The 20,512-nt window shown below is 49.3% G+C and overlaps 1 protein-coding gene across 1 annotated transcript in view; it reads left to right on the top strand.

The window, feature by feature from the left end:
* Positions 1 to 20,512, top strand: part of RXRA (retinoid X receptor alpha) — a 106,003-nt gene that overhangs the window by 78,218 nt on the left and 7,273 nt on the right. The window contains exons 5-8 of the mRNA XM_054646371.2: positions 9,317 to 9,486; positions 14,090 to 14,219; positions 18,280 to 18,412; positions 20,336 to 20,427. Of these exons, the coding sequence (XP_054502346.1) occupies positions 9,317 to 9,486; positions 14,090 to 14,219; positions 18,280 to 18,412; positions 20,336 to 20,427 (525 nt within the window). The remainder of the gene's footprint in view (positions 1 to 9,316; positions 9,487 to 14,089; positions 14,220 to 18,279; positions 18,413 to 20,335; positions 20,428 to 20,512) is intronic.

A 20,512-nucleotide genomic window follows, 5' to 3' on the forward strand; every position in this document is an offset into this window, starting at 1 on the left:
CCTTCCCCTGGCACTGCATCCAGAGCCTTCCACTGACCCAGTTACCTTTCAGCCCCCCAGAACAAGGTGTGTAGGGCTGGGAAGAGCAGCAAGAATGCTGGAACTCTGCCACCCTTTGAGCTCCATGCCTGCCCTTAGTGGTGATTGCATGGGCAGCACCGCTAAAAATTACAGGTCCATTAATTAATTTCTAAATGGTGGTGGAAGTCCCCAGGGAGCACGTACAGTGTGAGGACTCTATTAATTCATCTTGATTAACATTATCACAATGAATAGCAAATGAATTCATAATGATCAGACAATTATTTAAAAGTGTGACAGATGGGATCCTGGTAACTCCAGGAGCGCGCTCAGGCAGTGCTGATGGATCTGATGAGGGCAGCCCTGGGGAAGGGCAGGAATTGGTGATTTGACAGTCATCATTAGGTGATTTAGGCACAATCCCCATGTAGGGAAAGCTGGAATAACTCCCCTGTCTCTTGTTACAAACCTGAAAATTCAGTGTCTCACAGAAATGTCTCAGTTGTCCTAAAGCTGAAAGTCAGGAGTTTGATCTTGCTGAGCTCTGGTTTTGAGCAGCTCTGGAGTTTCACATGTGAAATCCACCTGGTTTGTCAAATAAAGGGCTCTTCCCATTGCACCCATCCCAGCTAACTGGAACTGGCCTTTCAACTCTCCTGCTCCCACCTCTATTTTGGGCTAAATCCTGCATTGCTTAAGTATTCACATCATAGCTGCCTTTTTATTCTCTACCATCAACTCTTCCATCTTTTAAGTAACAGAGCCTGGGTTATGGGCCTCATTTCCCTAAAAAGCATCTTGCTCTGGAGAGCTGATTTATAGCTGTGTAAAGGCACAGCAGATTCCTGCTGGGAAGTCTCTCTCCTGTAGCCCAGAGGTGCTGGGATTTGGTGCAAGCACAGTAAAAGCCTCTAAAATCAGTGCTGGAGCTGAGTGAGAGGCAGGGCAGGGCTGGGGAGCAATGCCAGGTGATGCTGGGAGGAGCAGTGAGAGCCAGGGTTGTACTCCATTTAAAGAGGGTAAAAGGAAAGGGGTTATTGGGTGAGCATTTGGATTAGAGAAGCAAAATCAAGGTTTGGAAGGGTTTGATCCCAGCAGCTGGGGGGGTCTGAGGTGAACATGCTGAGAGCAGACCCACAGGGATGGAGCTTGTGCCCATCAGAAGCAGCAGCAGAGCCAGGGTGGCCCTGCTGGGGCACGGGGATCCTTCAGGGCTACAAACTTTGGCTTAAAGAGGGAAAAGCCTGCAGGAGCAGGGGATTCCTCCTGCTGTGTGCATCCCTTCTGGCTATTCCCTGCTAGGAACACGTCAGAGAGATCCCAACATTCCCAGGGAGTGAGCCTCATGCTCTGAGATACTGCAGCCATAATAAATAAGCAATTGGGAACATATTTTTTTTTCCCTATGAATTCCTGCCAGCTGTGGAAGGCTTTGGTTTTTTATACTCTGTCTCCCACTAAATACAGGATAGTCAACAAAATTAAGATTACCATCAGGGATCTTGACTAATGCAGGGATTATTATTGTGGGGGTGGCTGTTTGCATCCAGGAGCTGAACTCTCCCTGCTTGATCTGTTCCTCATCAGGCTCTGAGGTGTCTGTGCACCAGCACCCTTGGATTTGAAGGGGAAAAATCAGGAATTGCCTCGGAATGAGGGAGGCAGAGCTCTTGTGAAGAGCTGGGAGTGAACAATGTGGGGCTTGGGATGGGGGTCCTGTGTGTCAGGGGGTGACAGAGAGGTGACAGGGTCAGCAGGGGCATGGTGAGCTGGGGCTGTCCCGGGTGAGGAGAGCTGGCAGCGCCTCTGGGATCACACAGGGAGCAGGAAATACCAGTGAGGAGCCTTTCCCATGCTCCCGTGGCTGCCTCACAGGGAGCAGGGCTGGGAAACAGCTCCCAGAGCCTTCCCTGGGACATGAGGAGCTCCTGGGGAGAGCCAGGACCTGCTGGGCTGCTCAGGATGGGAGCAGGGATCCCAGAGCCTTCCTGAGGATATGAGGGGCTCCTGGGAGAGCCAGGACCTGCTGGGCTGCTCAGGATGGGAGCAGGGATCCCAGAGCCTTCCCTGGGACATGAGGAGCTCCTGGGAGAGCCAGGACCTGCTGGGGTGCCAGGATGGGAGCAGGGATCCCAGAGCCTTCCCTGGCTGTGAGGGGCTCAGGATGGGAGCAGGGATCCCAGAGCCTTCCCTGGATGTGAGGGGCTCCTGGGGAGAGCCAGGACCTGCTGGGGTGTCAGGATGGGAGCAGGGATCCCAGAGCCTTCCCTGGCTGTGAGGGGCTCCTGAGCAGAGCCAGGCTGGCTCTGCAGGACCTGCTGGGTCCCACGTGCCAGCTGCAGGCTGGGTTTTGGTGCCAGGTGGGTGAAGTGGCTGTTGGTGCATCTCAGAGCCCATCTGGAGAGCAGAGAGCTGCTCCCCTGCAGCACCTGCAGCTCAGGCTGCGTGGCTGAGCCCAAAGTTGTTCCTAAATCCAGGTGCAGGTGCAGCTGCTGTGCATCCAGGACATCTGTCCAGCTGCACAGCTGCTCTCTGACTTCAGGACTCCGTTAAACTTCACAGCCTGAGAGTTAATTCTGTCTCTTCCTGTGTTTGTGGGTTGGTTTTCCCCCTCTCCCTTGCCAAGCTGAGGGGTTCAGCCTGGGAAAGGTTGGACTTGCAGCATCTCCACAGCCTGGAGACCTTCCCATGGCTCCAGGGAGCTGCTCAGTCACTCCAGAGGGACTGAAGATTCCCACATGGACTTGTGCCTGATCCCAAGCCATGGCTGAGTTTGGGCCATCCCAGCTCCTGGACTATCCCTCAGCAGCACGAGGAATCTGGGGAGAAATCAGGAATTCAGGTTTCCAGCCCACTGTCCAAGTGAATGTGAAAGCAGGCATGTGGCCACAGCCTAGTGAAGGGGCAGAGTTCAAGAGCACAGTTATTTTTAGGAGTAATTTTGGAATGGAAAATGTCTTCCAGCTTAATGAGCTTGTTTCTTATATCCTTTTAAAGTGCTGCTCTTTAAACCAGCTGGTTAAATGATGCTGGGTTTGGATTTTTTTTTTTGTTTTTTGTTTTTAAGGATGCTCTTAGGTTGAGAAAACGAGTTTGGCTTATGGTTTTCTCTCCTTTTCTTGCTGTTTGTTTATACTTCAGTGTCCAGAGAGTGAAGTGAGCTAGAGATTTTTTGCTGTTGTTTTCCTGAGCTGTTCCTCTTGTGAACTAACTGCATGCAAAGGTTTCAATCCACTTTTTAACACTCTGAAGTTACACTTTTTAATTATCACGGTGGTATTTTGCATCCTTTAAAAAAATTACAACGTTCAGTTGAAAATGTTGGAGGGGGAAAAAAAACCCATTTATTTCATGTGTTGCAGCTTTTGAGGTTGTTTACAGTAGCAGAAAGCTGCACCTCTGAAAAAGAAAAAAAGAAAGGTGACACACGAAAGCAAAGCAGAAGAAACACTGTCTGAATTTGTTTTCTCAGCTGTCTTGGCATTTTGGATATAAACAGGTACCTGGGGCATAAATGCTTCAAGATGCTGATGATGCACAGCAAAGATGTGGCTTTGTGAAAGGCAGCAGAGCCAAATAAATTCCAGCATGAGAGAAACAGAAATGCCCAATAACCCCCACCCAGCACCTCATAAACAACCAGCCACCCACCTGCAGGATGGGGGAAAACTAAAAATGAGCAGGTTTGGGGCTCTCTGGGCTGAACTTTGGTGCCTCTCAGTTCACAGAGAGGTGTTTCCTTGAGAAAACCCCATTTTTGGGGCAGTGAATTACCCTTTCCCCATGGAAAGGATATTTGTGGATGAAAGGATATTTGTGGATATAAGTGAATTATCCTTTCCCCACCCTGTTGCTCCTGGAGGGGTGGATTTCCATCCCAAAAAGCTCTGTATTGACACTGGGTGAGTGTCACCGGAGCTGCTGTAGCCTCCAGGTCTCTCTCAGCAAATAAACAAACCTGTGCTGCTCCTGCCCTCTCAGAAACACCAAAGCCCTGTGGAAAATCCTCTCCCTGCCTCCACTGACATCCCTTAGGTGCAGAAGTGCAGTGCCCACGAGTGTGGCCACCCACAGGGCTTGGTTTGGGCACCAGAACTGGCTTGGGTGGCGCTTTTGCAATGGACTCAAAGCTGCTTTTTTAGCCATCAGATGCTGCCCCATGAGCAAAGCCAAGGTGCCCAGTGTGATGTGGACACCTGCAGAGGATGGATCTTGGCATTTTGGCCCATCAGCCCTCAGGCTTGGATAGCTGAGGCTCATCTGCAATCCACAGGACGAGACGTTTTGGATTTTAAAGACACCAGAGGTCACCAAGGAGTGGCTTGGACACATGGGGCTCCATGTCTTGCTGTAGCACGACCTGGGGAAGTGCAGATGGGCTGGAGAAGCTCAAGATGAAACATGACAGCAACTGGCCTGAGGCAAGTACAGACCAAATCAGGCAGAATAACAGGAGAGGCTCTTCATCAGGTGCCATGGAAAACACAGGCTTCTGTCCTTGGCTGGGCTCAGACATAGCTGCAGGAGGTGGGGCTGCCTCTCCGAGCTCTCTGACTGCATCTTTTTTTCTCCTCAAGTGGATTGCAAGGCTCAAATGCTTCCCTTATGTTTAGAAAACCAGCCTGGAAAAGCTCTCAGCCATCTGAGGCTCCTTGAAGAGGAATAACAGCATTGGCACAGCCATCAGCAAGGGGGGAGAGGGCTGGGGAGCTCAGCTCTGGGGACACGGGATGGCCACAGCTTGGGAGAGCTCTGCCTTGCACCAGGGGCTTTTCTGGGATGCAGCAAGGCAAATTCCTGCCTCAGCTCCTGCATTTGAGGTGGGCAGACCCACTCTGTTGACCAAAAGCTGTGCCACCCTCAGGACTAGGAGAAGCAGTGTTGGGAGCTGAGAAGAACAAGGTTATTCCCATTTTGGTGTCACCAGACAAGCTGCCATGCAGCTGCCATCTTGGTGTTTCTCTTCTGAAAAACATAAATAAAAACAAAACCCATAAAGAAATGCAATTCCCAGACCAGATCCATTTGAAAAATGTGGTTTTGTCATCTCCACTGTGGTTTATTTGATTAATCCCCAGTGGAGTGGACTCCAGGGATGAGGTCCTAGGTCTGCATGGTGGTGAGGGAATCACTGCTGGGGATTTTCCCAGATTTCATGGGTAAAAAAAACCCACTTGTCCTTCTTCCCTTCCCTCTCTTCTCTGTGTTGGTTTTTTCCTACATCTCAAGGAACACAGTCCCCATTTTTTTCGTGGGACGGTGATGTGTCCCTCAGCTCCTCTCCTAAGAAGGAACAACAGCTTGTCAGGTCCTTGTGGCAGAAAATCTGGAGATTTTCCATGGGGCTTCTGCCTGTGGATGGATGGATGATGGATGGATGGATGGATGGATGGATGGATGATGGATGGATGGATGGATGGATGGATGGATGGATGGATGGATGGATGATGGATGGATGATGGATGGATGATGGATGGATGGATGGATGGATGGATGGATGGATGGATGGATGGATGGATGGAAGGATGGATGGATGGAGGATGGATGGATGGATGGATGGATGGATGGATGGATGGAGGGAGGGATGATGGATGGAGGGATCCATGGATGGACGGATGGATGGATGGATGCATGGAGGATGGATGGATGGATGCTGGATGGATGGATGGATGGGTGGATGGATGGATGGATGGATGGATGATGGAGGGATGGATGGATGGATGGATGGATGGATGGAGGGATGATGGATGGATGGATGGATGGATGAATGCATGGATGCATGTATGGATAGATGGATGGATGGATGATGGGTGGATGGATCCATGGATGGATGGATGGATGGATAATGGGTGGATGGATGGATGGATCCATGGATGCATGGAGGATGGATGGATGGACAGGGGTGATGGCCAAGTGATTCCACACTTGCCCTGCCGTTGGAGGAGGCTCTCTGGGCTTGGCAGCAGGGTGTATAGAGCAGATGACACTCCCTGGTGAGGGCTGGGTTTATCTTTGGCTGCTGGGTGGGCCTGTGCCATCTGCTGTGCCCGGGGTGTCAGTGCTGCAGTGCAGGCTGTGCGTGGGGCTGAGCTGGGATGAGTCAGCTGTCCCTGACCAGCTCTGCAGGGAGCTGCAGCACTGATTTTGTGGTGCAGCAGCAGCTCCGAGCTCAGATCAATAGAAAGAACTCCTTACGTGTCTGATCCCTGCCCATCTGTCTCTGGATTGTTTGTATCAGCTGGGTTCAGCCTGATCTCTGTCAAAGTGCCCTGCAAGGTCCCCTCCCTCAGCCCCTGAAGTGTGTCTGACTCTTCAGGCCAGGAATGTGGCACTGAGGAGCTTGAGATTTGCAGGTTGAAGGTTTTAAGTAGCCCCTGTCTGCCCAGACCTCTGCAATGTTTTGCCACTAATCCCATGTCCGGCACGAGGATGTGTTTTTGGGGTTAACACCATGGTGGAGTGACCCCAGTGATCCCAAATTTGCACCATCATCCTCGAGAGCTGCTGCAAATCTCCAGCAGCACGTTGGCATTTAGATCTTTTTATAAGATCCCATTTGGTGAGGGTTTGCCTTTCTCCCAGGCTTTCGTGTTATTTAGTAGGTGTTTCATCTCCTCTCATGTGCCCAGAGGAATCTTGGTGCATCTGTGCTGCTGAAGGAGGGCTGGCATTAAGCAAAAACTTCCCTCTTTCTGATGCTTGGAGAAGCAGGAGTGGGGTTGGAGGGGTGAAATTAAAAGAAGTTGGAGGGTTTTGAAAAAGAAGAAGAATCCGTGCCAGATGGACAAAAGCCATGACACAAATCTGAATTTACCTGGCTCTGGCAGCCCAGCAGGCGACGTTGGTGGGCCTGAGGAGCCTCTGCAGCCCAGAGAAGTTTGCAGAAAGGAACCTCTTGCCTTTTTGCATAACAGCTTTCACATGGCACAGCCTGAGCTCTGTTGACATGCAGCAAACAGCAACGCTGAGGGAAGGAGGGGGAGCACTGGGAATTGGCCCCAGGAGCTGGGTTAATGGGATCAACAGCCAGAGAGGGCTCCTTTAGCCTGTGTCTCAATTTCCTGGGGTTATTTTATTTTATTTTATTATTTATTTTATTGTATTATTTATTTTATTTTTATTTTTTTATTTTATTTTATATTTTATTTTGTTTTATTATTTTATTTTGTTATTTTGGTTTTTTTAATTTTTATTTTATTTTATTGTTTTGGTTTGGTTTGGTTTTTTTTAATTTTTATATTTATTTTATTTTATTTTATTTTATTTTATTTTATTTTATTTTATTTTATTTTATGCTCTGCCTGAACATCCCATAACCTGCTTCAGCTGCAGCACAGAGAGAGTGCTGGGGTAATTGTCAATAAATAGCAAGGTTTTGATGTTATTGAGTGCCTCAGCAAAGAGCTGGGTGAGTTCAGAGATTTGTGTGTCATGGCCAGAGATGCTTGGGCTGTTCTCAAGCAGAATAGGCTCAAATGTGCTGTGGAAAACTGTGGGATTTAGGGTCTGTGACAAGGTGATGGAGAAATAGAGAGTTCCCACTGCTGCTGCACAAAGCTGCCTTCCAGGTGTAGGAAAAGCATGTGCAGGTTTCCAAGGGAGGTCATTAATAATAATAATAATGATGTTATTAGCATCTAGTGAGTGTTTCTCATCTCTGAGCTGCTCAGATATAATTCATCAGCATGTGACAGGCTGCTGGCAAGATCATTCCCACCCCACAGGATTTGGGACAGGTCTCTCCTGCCTGTCTGGAGCCAAAGGCAGGGTGGAGGTTTGCATGGAGCTCCTGTCCCACGGGAGCTGGAGAGGGGCATGGCGTGGCCTCCAGGGAAATCCAGGACTGCCAGCCTCAGAGGTGGCTGAATTTGGGATTTCTGCCTTAAACTGACCTGACTCTTTTCTTTAGGATTCCCTGCTTCTGTCCCTTCACCCACCCCTTTCCCTCTCCAGCAGTGACTCGAGCTGTGGCTTCCTTTGTGGTGCTTTCCATTATTTGTCTTTGACTTTTTTATTTCCAGGACCTGTCCCTCTGCAGAGAAGGGGTTTTCCCTGTCCAAGCAGGACCATCCCTCTCCTTGCACACACAGAGCTCATTTCCCAGGCTGGGGCTGCTCCTGCCTTCCCCCAGCCTCACATTCCCTGGGATATCCCACTCTGGCCACACTGGGAACAGACAGAGAGGGGTGATCCTGCAGATGCTTTGGGGTTTCATGGCCACCTGCAGGGCCTGGGGGTGACACTGTGAGAAATGCTACTCAATTCCAAAAAATTTAAAAGGTTTATTAAAACCTTATCAAAAATACATCACAAGACTTAATAGATAAAATATTACAGTGCTGGGGGCAGAGGATCTTTCCCACCATGTGCTCATCCACACAGTGGAGGTTTGGCTTTTTAACCCTTTAGCTCCTCCAAAATTCTGTCCACTGACTCCTTCTTCACTGTCCAGTGGTGGAGATCACTTCCTTAAATCTTGATTGGAGGCCAGGTGCTGCCACAGTAACAACCCAACCCTCCCAAATATCCCAAACCCTGATAACAGCACAAGGGGGGTAAAACATAACTATATATCTACAAAACTTCTCCTAACATTTGTGCATGATATTTGCCTTTTAATTGTGAGAGTCAGCCATCACATTGTGGAGATGACAGTCTGCTCATAGAGAGAGAAATCCAGATAAACTGTCCCATGAATTGGTCTGGGAAGTTTTAGGGAGGCAGAGAGAAAGAATGGCGAACAAATGATGAATAACCTGGTGTTTGTAATAAGTTGTATTCCTCATAACGTGTTTACCAAAGGGTGTCTTCTTAATTAAGCAATCATGTGAAATGTGTTGATTGAATGACCAGTCAGGTCCACCTGTATGGGAGCAGTGCATAAAAGAGGGGGTTCCAATAAACTGGGGGCTTCTTACCTCGTTGGCCTTCTGAGCTGGAGTCTGTGTCACCTCTCCCTTCCTGACCCAGTGGTGACAAGAACAGCTGACAGAAACAGAGGACACAGTCTAAGCTGCACCAAGGGAAATACAGGTTGGATATCAGGAAAAAAATTTTCACACAAAGAGTGATAAAGTTCTGGAATTGTCTGCCTGGGGAGGTGGTGGAGTCCCCATCCCTGGGTGTGTTTAACCAAGCCTGGATGTGGCACTGGGTGCCAGGGTTGAGTTGAGGTGTTGAGGCCGGGTTGGACTCCATGATCTTGAAGATCTCTTCCAGCCCAGTGATTCTGTGAGTTCTGTGATCTCCCCTGTGACAGTCTGACCCTGCCACTGTCCCTGTGTGTCCCTCACAGCCGTGCAGGAGGAGCGGCAGCGGGGCAAGGACCGCAACGAGAACGAGGTGGAGTCCACGAGCAGCGCCAACGAGGACATGCCCGTGGAGAAGATCCTGGAGGCTGAGCTGGCTGTGGAGCCCAAGACAGAGACCTACATCGAGGCAAACATGGGCCTGACCCCCAGCTCGGTGAGCACCCCTGCCCAGCCCCTCCTGGGGACATCACAGTGGCCATCAGGACAGCACAGAGGGGCACAGGGGGCACCGAGGGGCTGTCCCCTGTGGAAAAGAACTGTTATATGCTTATAGTTTATGAAATCTAACTTCTTTGAGCTGAGTTTCATAAGCTTTTAGAGGCTTATAACACACTTAATATAGCTTAGCTACTTTTGGAAGCATAAAAATTACCAAGATGGCTTTCTGTTGCAGTGTTAGAAACAGAAAGGTTTAATGAAAGGCAAAATAACAAACAAAAACTGAGCTAAGTGCAAGAAGTCTTTGCTTTTGATAAAATACTTTATAAAAGTAATTAGTTTCTTTGTTCAGTTTTTTTTTGGTAAATTGCTTAAGTGAGACTTTTTTAGCTTTTGTCTAATTAGCAATTGTTAAGTTTGAAGTGAACTTCCTTACACTTAGAAAGTTGCTTTTTCACCTAATCAAAGAAAGAAACTTTTAGGCTTCTTTCTTTTTTTGAGAGGACAAAAAATACTCTTGTCACTCCATCAACAAAAGGCACGCTCCTATGAAGAACCAGCTCAAAAATGCAATTTTTGGCTGTGCTGTGGGCTCTGTGAGCCAGCTCAGCAGCAGGAGAGCAGAGCCAGCAGCCACCAGCGTTTGGTGCCTTCTGTCCCACAGCCACAGGGAAGTGAGAGGTGCTGTATGGAGTGATTAAAAGGGCTCTCAGAGGAGGTTTTATTGTAAATAACAGCCCTCAGTGCTGAAAGGCAGGAAGACACTCTGCTCTGAAGAGCTCAGAGTCCAATTGAGGCAATAAACCTGTGTGGCTGAAGTGCAGAGAGATAAGAGCTGGGGAATGAGTGTGTGACTTCTCAGGTGCAGAATTATGCAGCTGCTTGGCTCTGAGGAGAGAAAACCTGGAGAAATTTGCCTGTGAGTTGGTTTTCAGGTTCTTTTTCCAGTTAGAAACTTGCATTATAACTGGGCCTGCTTGGAGCATCTGGGCTGTACCAGGGTGTTGTGTGCACAAGGGAGGGATGGCAGGGAAATGGGACAGGAGCAGCCTGGGCTGGTGGAAGGTGTTGGGATGAGATGGTCTTGAGGTCCCTTCCAACCCAAACCAGTTTGGGATTCTGTGGAGAGTGAGGAGAAGTGTTTTGGGCCCTTTCCTACAAGATTTCCCTTACCAAAAGGGAGAAATCTCCTCATGTGAGAGCCGAACAATCCTCTGAAATTCCATTTCTAGGACAGACCCTCTGCAGCCCAGGCAGTGTGTAGGGTACAGTCCCCACTCCTCCATAGCCCTTTTCCTGTGAAAGCAGTGGGAATAGAGGAATTCCTCTGAAAAACTGAGGCTGCAGTGGGGAGCATCTCCTGGTGGCCACCAAGTCCTTTGAGGGACTCAGAGGTTGAGCTCTGCCAACGTTTGGGCTGGCTGAGCCAAGAGAGCAGAAATATCCCCGTGCAATTCCTGCTGGGTGGCTGTGAGGCTGAAATACAGCTATTCTGAGCAAGTGCAAGGACTCTGCAGTGTTTATTTTCTGTTACAACAATACTTTTATCTCTCTCTTTATATCAGGCTTGGAGGGTTTGAGTCAGAAATCCCTTCCTGTGGCAGGGGGTTGGAAATAGAGCATCTTTAGGAATCCCTTCCAGCAGAATTCTGTGAGGGATCTGGGAGTCAGGACAACTGTAATTGGATTTTTGGGATGCTCTTTTTGCAAAGACAGCTTTTCCTAGCATTCCTTAGGTGGCTCTTGGATATTCAAGGCTTTGTGGGATGGACAGAGCCAATCCCTCAGTGAAACTCCAAAATCAGGTACAAACCCTCAGGATCAGGCACAGGATCAGGTACAAACCCTCACCTGTGTTTAGGAGGAGGATCCCATCCCCACGAGGCTGTAAAGAGCTTTTTTAGGAGGAGTTAGTGAGGGACTCAGAGAGGCTCTGGCTGCTCTCAGGATCAAAAATCCTTCAGGGGAGCTGGAGCCAGCCTGGTGCTGACTTGAAAACAAACCCCAGAGAGGGAGCTGAAATAAATGGCTTCGTCTGGCACGGCGTCTCCTCAAATTGAAAGCCGGTTCCTGCATAATTCAACAGGCATTACTGTGAACAAGGATGTGTGTTGCATCTAAATAGAAGCAGGAGGCTTGTTGAAATGCCCTGTTATTGTCGAGCACGAGGTGACATTTGTAGCAGGTTTAGCAGATGGATGAGATCAGCAGCTCCCGGTGACTGAGGCCACCACGGGATGAGGAGAGGGAAGACAGAGGAGCTGCTGCCCTTCCCCAGAGCCCAGGTGATGGAAAGGCAGACAAATCGAGGCCCTGATAAACACGGGGAGAACACGAGCTGTTTGCTGTTGGGTGCTTTGATTTGTGCCTCTGCGCTCAGGCTGGGGACCTGCAGGGACATTTCCAGCTGGGATGGGGTGGCACGGTGATTTAGGGATTAGCATCCTTGTCTCCCACATAGAATGGGTTAGAAGGGACCTTAAAATCATCTTAAAAGCACTTTCCACTATCCCAGGTTGCTCCAAGCTCCATCCAGCCTGGCCTTGAGCTCTTCCAGGGATGGAGCAGCCACCTGGGCACCCTGTGCCAGGGCCTCCCCACCCTCACAGGGAAGGATTTTTCCCCAGTATCTGCTCTAACCCCACTCTCTTGTAGTTCAAATCCATTCCCCCTTGTCCTTGTGTCTGTGGCTTGTCCCTGGCCCAGGGGGTGGCTTTGCCTCTGCCCTGTGCCTTGGCAATTTGGGCTCCTGCTCTGCAAGCACGGCCTGGGACAAGCAAAGCCTGTAACTGAGAGCTGTCCTCCCCATTAGGTCTTAATTGGCCTTTGAACGTCTGGTTTCAAGTCCCCATTTTGTGGAAGATGCCTCCAGGCTGCAGTTTTCCAGGAGGATCAGGTGCCATTGCTATTTACTGCAGGAGGGGATTTGCTTTCCGTGCCCAGGGAGGGTTTCCAGCACTGCCTTGGAGCCAGGCAGGGCCCTCTGGACACTTTTAGCTGCTTCTCATGCCCCAGTGATCAGGTTCTGCCAGGAAGGGCCCTGGTGGTTCCAGGAATTGCCATCTGAGGTGGAACTGAAGCCGAGGATGAGGCTTTGGAGCACCAGAGCTTGGGGACAGCTTGTGCTGTCAGGGACAGCCAGGGCTGGGGCACGAGGAGCCCCTGCTCATGGTGACAACCTGCCCAGGAGCCAGCCCTGATGAAAGCTTTGGCAAAAACATCTGATTTACCTGAATTACCCCTTCTGTGGGGCTCTGCAGGCCCTTGTTGCTGCAGGGGTTGGGTTCTGGTTGGGTTCTGCTGGAGTAAGTCATGATCCCCATCCCACCTCACCTGGATGCCAGGATTCTCCACCTGGCAGAGCAAACTGGGGTATCTTGAGGGATGTTCAGGGTCTGTGGTGTCCCTTCTGTCCTTTCCTGCCTCTGAATATCAACATTCCCAGTGCTTCCAGTGAGACCCTGAACCCTGCAAAGCTCCTCCTCACACACATTTCAGGGGAAATCCCAGGAAAAGCCCAGTCCCTGCTCACCTCTCCTTCCTCAGGGGAGAGCCCCAGCTCCCTGGGAGTGAGACTGCCCTGCCCTTCAGCCCTGGGGGAGCTGCTGGAGGGGGTGGGACAGGGGGGGCACATCCCAGTGAGGTGCCAGCCTGTGCCCATCCATCTCTGCACATGACAGGTGGAAATAATTCCAGGGCAGGTGCCCTGAGTATGCCAAATCCTGGCTATTTTAAGCCTGGAGAATGGGAGATGTTGGCCACTGAGGCACAGAGCTCTGGGTTTGCTGCCAGGGGACTGGGCAGGGCTCTGAGGGGCACAGGGGTGACTTGGCAATGTGGCCCTGCTCTGCCCAGCCTGGGAGGGGGCTGTGCCACAGCTCACCCTGACATTCCTGTCTGCTCTCCCTCTGAATTTACACCCTTCCCCCTGCAAGCCAAACTTCTCCTGCACTTTGGAAACTGCTCTTTTAAGGCCATGCAGAGAAGGTAATTGTACAATTCAAGCTGCTGGATATCAGCAGGGATTACAGAGGGAGATGGGAAGGGCTCATACATCCCTGTCCAGAGAGGTAAACCCTCCAGACTCACTTGGATCAGCCAGCTCAGCCTTCCCCAGGGTTAAACAGGCTCTTCCAGTTCCTAATCACAAATCCACTTGAGCTGTGAGCAGTTCCTTTAAACAGGGATTTGGTGTGTTTAGGCTGACTGTCCTCCTCGAGAGCAGATGGTTTCTGTTACTGGATAATATTTCAAAGGGAAGGGGTTTTCTCTTTCTTTTTTTTTTTTCCTGTAATGCCCCCTCTGGTGCTGGGAGATGCTGGAGTCTGCCCTTCCCCAGGCTGGAGCTGCTTGGATTCATCAGTCAGGGTGATGGATATGGAGTCTCAGCACTCCCAATTCCCATGTTGGGGCTTGCTAAAAACAATTACAACCCTTGTGGTGGAGCAGCCAAATCACTTCCTCTGCCTGTGAGTGATAACACCCACCTCGGGGATGGCAGGCAGGCTGATCCTCCAGCCTCTCTTTCCCTCACTCTGCCTTTTCCAAGCTTTTCCATCTCTTTTTAAATTGATTTTTTTTTTTAAATTTTTTGGCAGCCCAATGACCCGGTGACAAACATCTGCCAGGCAGCAGACAAACAGCTCTTCACCCTGGTGGAGTGGGCCAAGAGGATCCCCCACTTCTCCGAGCTGCCCCTGGATGACCAGGTCATCTTGCTCAGAGCAGGTGAGTGACATCTGTCCCCACGTGGGCAGTGCTCAGTGTCCCCTCAGATTGTACCCTCACATTTAGGTCCTGGCAGCTTGAATGTCTTTAATTGATTTTTGATCGACTCTGATAGTTCGGTTTTTAAATAGGGTTTTGAAGGCTTTCCAGGGTGTTGGTAAATTGGATCCAAAATGTGGCCCAATCAGCTGAAAAATGGCCAAGCTTCATCTCTGATCCATGAGGAACTCAGAGATGGGTACTGGGTGACTTAAACCAAAGGAGTTAAACTCTGCCTTCCTCCCAAACTGAGGCTTGAAAGACCAAGTGGGCTCAGCCCCCCATGAAATTTCATCAAACTGAAATGTTTGATCATAATTAAAACCAGAAAGGAGAGAAAAGTACATCTCACTTCTTCTCCCACCCACCAAGATGAAAATAGAACTCTCAGGGCTTATTTTAAATTTCCTTGTGCAGCAGGGGGGCTGCAGGAGCAGCATTTGGGAGGTGGAAGCAGTTGGTTGTAGGAAGGGTCTTCCCCTGTTGAGTGAATTCAAGCTCCTGCTGCTGCACAAAGCTCATGGAGGGCAAGAAACCAGGAGCAGAGCTCAGGGAGGATGTGTCTGAGGCATGAAGCTCTTTGTAAGCTAGGGACATTGAAGTCCTTGGTACTTTTAAAGTTCCTTTTATTTCTCCCAAATTCACTTTTGTCCAGGTCCTGCCCCCTTCCAGGATGGCTCCTGCAGCCTCTGGGGGAAGGTGCTCCATGGATTTTGCCATGGAACATCCAAAGTGTGGGTTTGAAGAGGATTTCCAGAGCCTCTTGTGAGAGGGGATGAGCAGGGAGACCTCCCTGTAGGGATCTTTGAGGGCTTTCTGCAAAGAGCTGGACTCAGTCAAAGCTCTGCCTTTTCCTTTGGGGAAGTGGAACCCAGCCCCACCATGGCAGTTCCAGGTTTTCCTCTCTCTTCAGCAGGCAGCTGATGAAAACTGGAGCTGCAGAACTCCTGACCTGTGTTCTCTGTCTGTGACTCACTCCACACAGCAGGAGAGGGGCTGCCAACCCCATCACACCCCAAATTTCCTGGTGCCTCCAACCCTGAGACTGCTGAGCAGCTCCCTGGAGCTCCCTGCTCCAGACACCTCTGCCAGGGCCTCAGATAACCTTCCCCAGGCCTTCCAAGCAGTGGCTCAATGTTTTATTGAGTGGCCTGCTGAGAACAGCTGCCCATGAAATATTGAAGCATTAAAATCCAGCTAAGAGCCTCGGTCAGGCATCCTGGGAGGCAAAACAAGTGGAGCACACAGCTCTGGAGGAGCAGTGCTGCATGGGCTGGCAGCAGCTCTCCTCAGATCCTGAATCATTTAACAACACTCCCTCTCTGAGCTGTTGGGAAGGGAAGGAAACCTGATTTTTTTAAAGTGTGTTTTCCACCAGTTTTCTTGTTTCCAAGCTGAGACAGGAATAACCTGATGTTTTCTCAGCCTGGCAGAGGATGCTGAGTGTTACATCCCTGCAGCTGGGTTTGTAGGGCTGGTGGGGAAACTTGGCAGAGAAATGGATTGACAGGATGACCACTGCTCTGCCAGAGTGCATTCCCTGTCCCAGAGGAGCCAGAGCAGCCCTGGAGGCTGCAGCCACCCTGTTGGGTGAGAAAGGGAGTCACAGGAGTCACAGAATTCTGCTCTGCCACTCCAGAGCTTGGGCTGAAATGCAGAACTCTCAGGGGATGCTTGGTTGGTCTCCAGTTCCAGTTTGCTGCCTGTGGTTATGGTGAATTTTCCCTGCTTGCCTCTGTCTTGGCAGCCCTTTGGGAAAGCCAAGGTAGGAAAATCTTCCCCATTTCAGCTGAAACATCCCAGCTCTGCATGGGAACAATCCAGAGGAAGGATGCTGATGAATCCAGCCCTCCTTCAGTGGAATAAGCCCAGCTTGGAGTGGGTGTGGAGAGGCAGCTCTGGTTCCTGTTGCTTGGAGCTGCTGTGGGGCTGTGTGTGATGAATTCCCATGGATCTGGCTCTGAGAGCTCCTCTTCCTCCTGGGAGCAGGGCTCTGCAGGCTCCTTCTCCTCCATCCTCCTCGGGTTTCAGTGTTGCAATCCCTGTGAAAGTGCCAGGCCTCACCCAGTAAATAGCCAAAGAAATGTTCCCGTGGCTGGGGTGGAAACATCCTGTGGCCACTTAGGAAAGAGTGAACTTTATTCCTTGTCAACATTTCTGATGGCACAACCCACAGCTGCAGCAGAAGGTAAATACAGCACACATGGGCCTTGTGTTTATTCCAGGCTGGGAGATGGTGTTCTTGTGACAGGAGAGGTGAGGGATATTGTTGTGTTGCTTTTCCAGCCTGGGAAAAAAAAAAAACCTTTAAATCCAAATATCCTGAGGTTTCTGGACCAGAACTCCAGAACATGTTCAGGCCAGGGGTGTTGCAGAAGACCCCATCTTGTCCTACTCAAGATGCTGCTCCTGGCTGGAAGTCACCCAAATTTCCACCCTTCAAGCTTGGCAGCATTTTCTCTCCTTGGGGCTTTGTTTCAGGAATTCTTGAGCTCAGCCTGTGATGGATTTAGGAACTGAAGAGGTGTTGGATGGGGAAGGGGAGCTGAAAGGTGTGGAGGTCACATCTCCCTTCCCTTCTCTGTAGGTCTGGGCTCAGAGGATGTCCTTCCTATATCCCAGAGCAGCCTGCCCAGCTGATAAGACTAAAATCTGTTTTCCAAGCAGCTGTGGGAGCAGACATGGGGCTGTGCAGAGAACAGACCCAGTCCCTCCCTCCCAGCATTTTCATGGCACAAGCAGCAAACCCACGAATAAAACCAGAGATTCCACGGTCCCTTTTACAGGGCTCAGGGCTGGTGAATGAACTCCTGTGGCCTGAGGAGGAGCCTGATGAGCTGATAGCAAATGCTGATAGGGCTGGGACTGCTGGGAGGCTGAGGGCAGAGGGGAGCTCAGGGCTCCACACCCACGGGGAGCTTCAGGCAGAGCTGTTTGCTCGCTGTCTGCACGGTTTATAGAGGAAACTGCTCCCCTTATTCGCTTTATTTTTAGTGCTCTGGGTTCCTGATGGTTTTTTTCCTTCCCTGACATCCAAGAAAAAGCTGGCTCCCCCTTCCTTTCCCACATCCAGCAGCATTCCTGCACCAGAGGCTCCTGTTAGAGAGGTGATGTTAGAGAGGAGACTTCCCAAGGATCCCATGGCTCTAACCTGCAGCCTTGTTGCTTTGATTTTTTTAAGATTTTGTAAGATTTTTCTAAGCCTTCTGATGTTCACAATCTCGTAACAAAATTTCTTACACACTTTATGTAAATAACTTATTGTTTTGCATTCTTTTATAGAAGCAATTTGATGGACTTTGGTTTGTCCAATGTCATTGGAGAGGTGGCACTTCCTCCAACTCACTGTCACTTTTAAAAATCTATAACAAAGGCTCCTGTTAGAGAGACTTCCCGAGGATCCCATGGCTCTAACCTGCAGCCTTGTTGCTTTGATTTTTTAAGATTTTCTAAGATTTTCTCAGCCTTATGATGCTCACATTCTTGTAACAAACTTTCTCACACACTTAAATAACTAATAATAAATAAATAACTTCTTGTTTTGCATTTTTTTATAGAAGAGAAATTGGATAAACTATTAGTTCATCCAGTGTCATTGGAGAGGGGGCACTTTCACCCTCCAGTCCAGTGACTCTTTTAAAAATCTGCAACAAAGGCTTCTGTTAGAGAGGATGTTAGAGAGGAGACTTCCCGAGGATCCCATGGCTCTAACCTGCAGCCTTGTTGCTTTGATTTTTTAAAACTTTCCAAGCTTCTGATGTTTACAACCTTGTAACAAAATTTCTCACACACTTTCTGTAGATAACTTATTGGTTTGCATTCTTTTATGGGGGAGGAGAAATTTGATGGGCTGTTGGTTTGTCCAGTGTCATTGGAGAGGTGGCACTGTCACCCTCCAAGCTACTGTCACTGTTGGAACTCTGTAACAGCGGCTCCTGTTCGAGAGGTGATGTTAGAGAGGAGACTTCCCAAGGATCCCATGGCTCTAACCTGCAGCCCCACTGGTTTTTCTCCTGCCCAGGGTGGAACGAGCTGCTGATTGCCTCCTTCTCCCATCGCTCCATCGCCGTGAAGGACGGGATCCTGCTGGCCACGGGGCTGCACGTGCACAGGAACAGCGCCCACAGCGCCGGCGTCGGGGCCATCTTCGACAGGTGGGATGGGATGGGATGGGATGGGATGGGATGGGATGGGATGGGTGTGATCACACACAGACACATGGGAGGCGTAAACCTTAAGGAATCTTTTAGAGCAGCGAAGATTTTAGTTAGAGATGAGCTTTATTGGAGTTACTTGAAATAAATGGGTGGGCCTTGATGAAGTTAAGAGTTAGTGGTTGACTGATAATTGATTGCTTGTCAACACAGTGTTTGGTTAGCTGGGTTTATAATATAGAATTATAAGAAGAATATTCTATATTCTTCTTAAAGGATATTTAGAATATTTAGATATATTCTTTAAGAAGAATATTCTATATTCTTCTTAAAGGATGCTTAGAGAAGGCTTAGAGGACACTGATGAAACTCGTGACTCTCTCTCCAGAGTCCGACACAGCTTGACCATAATTGGCCAATAAGTCAAAATAATTCACAGCAGAAACCAATGAAACAATCACCTGTTGGATAATCAATCTCCAAACACTTTCCAAAGCAGCAAAACACAGGAGAAGCAAATGAGATAATACTGTTTTCCTTTTTCTCTGAGGCTTCTCAGCTTCCCAGGAGAAAAATCATGAGTGAAGGGATTTTTCTGGAAAATATGACAGTTACAGTGGGAAACTTAGAGAAAAAAATTCAAACAATTTTTCTCTCTCTTGCTGTAACCATTGTTTATAGATCTGGTCCTCCAGAGTGTGCTGTTCATAGCTCACCAATAGTGTGAGAGGTTTTCACTGTGAGACCAATCAAATCTCACCTTAGTGAGCCACATTATAAATGGACCTGCTACTTTCATTAAATTGCTTTTTGATCCACCTTCTGAAGACTGGAGTCTTTCATTCCACCCCTGACTCAACAGCATCAGGGATGGAGGGCTGGGGTTCCATCAAACCACCTCACCTGGACATCCCCATCCCTGTCTCCACCCCAAACTGCCTCCATTCCTGCTTGAGGGGTCTGAGGAGCCCGGGATGAGGGAGTCCATGCATGAAAACACAAGGAGAAAACCCCTCCTTGAAACCTGCAAAAAACCCAATGGCCCCAAACACAGAGGGGGCTGCCCAGTGCAAAAAACCCAAACACAGAGGAGGCTGCCCAGTGCAAATCAAAGCCCCTTCCATGGAGTCCAGATGCCTTCTAATGTTACGACGAGGCCACTCCTTTGTTCCTTTTCATCTTTAATTGGACCAAGACGTGATTTTATTTGCACAATGAGAAGGCCCCAGCAATACTCAGCAGCTTCCACAGGCGTGTCCCCAGGGCTCTTTAATCTCAGGCTTTGGGAAAGTGTTTTAAAGCCAGGCTTGCAGGGTGTTTGACCCACAGTGTGACTCCAGACGCTGCTGAAATGCTGATTTCTCTCCCTGAGACTCATCTTGAGTTGAAACCAAATCACCTTTGCTGCTCTGCTCTGTGAGGAAATTGTTCTTCGGACCTGGGTGACATCATTTGTTCCTGTGAGGTCATAAGTGCAAGATCATGACTTTGCTGCAGGATCTAACATGAAAAACTGGGCAATCAGTGGAAAATATTTCAAGACCGACACCTTCAGTAACAGCAAAGGGAGCAATAAAAATTACCAGCAGAGGAAATTACTTTTAGGTACCTGTTGGGGTGGGTTTTTATTGTTATTTTTTATTTTTAGGCAGCTTTCTCAGGTGCCAGAGCCTCTCAGTGAATGGATGAAGGCGTTTTTTATGGTCCCTGTTGTATCTCACAGGAACTATTGATGTTCCTAATGAGCTATTTTTGATGGAGGAGGAAAATGAGGGCACATCCTCAGCTGGTACAGGCCAGCACCATCCCCAGCTTCGTTAGACGTGACCGGAGCTTCTCGCTCTGGCTCTGACACCTGGGGCTTTTCATTCCTTTTGTTTTTTATTTTCATGCTGACTCTGTGCTTTCTCTGCCCTTTTGCAGAGTACTGACAGAACTGGTGTCCAAAATGAGGGACATGCTGATGGACAAGACAGAGCTGGGCTGCCTGCGAGCCATCGTCCTCTTCAACCCCGGTACGTGCCTGGCTCTGCTCTCCTGGCTCCTCTTGGCTGCTCTCCTGTCCTTCTGGCTCCTTTTCTTCCCCCAAAAAGCCCTGTT

This window comes from Agelaius phoeniceus, chromosome 21 (assembly GCF_051311805.1).
Source record: "Agelaius phoeniceus isolate bAgePho1 chromosome 21, bAgePho1.hap1, whole genome shotgun sequence".
Taxonomy (NCBI): Eukaryota; Metazoa; Chordata; class Aves; order Passeriformes; family Icteridae; genus Agelaius; species Agelaius phoeniceus.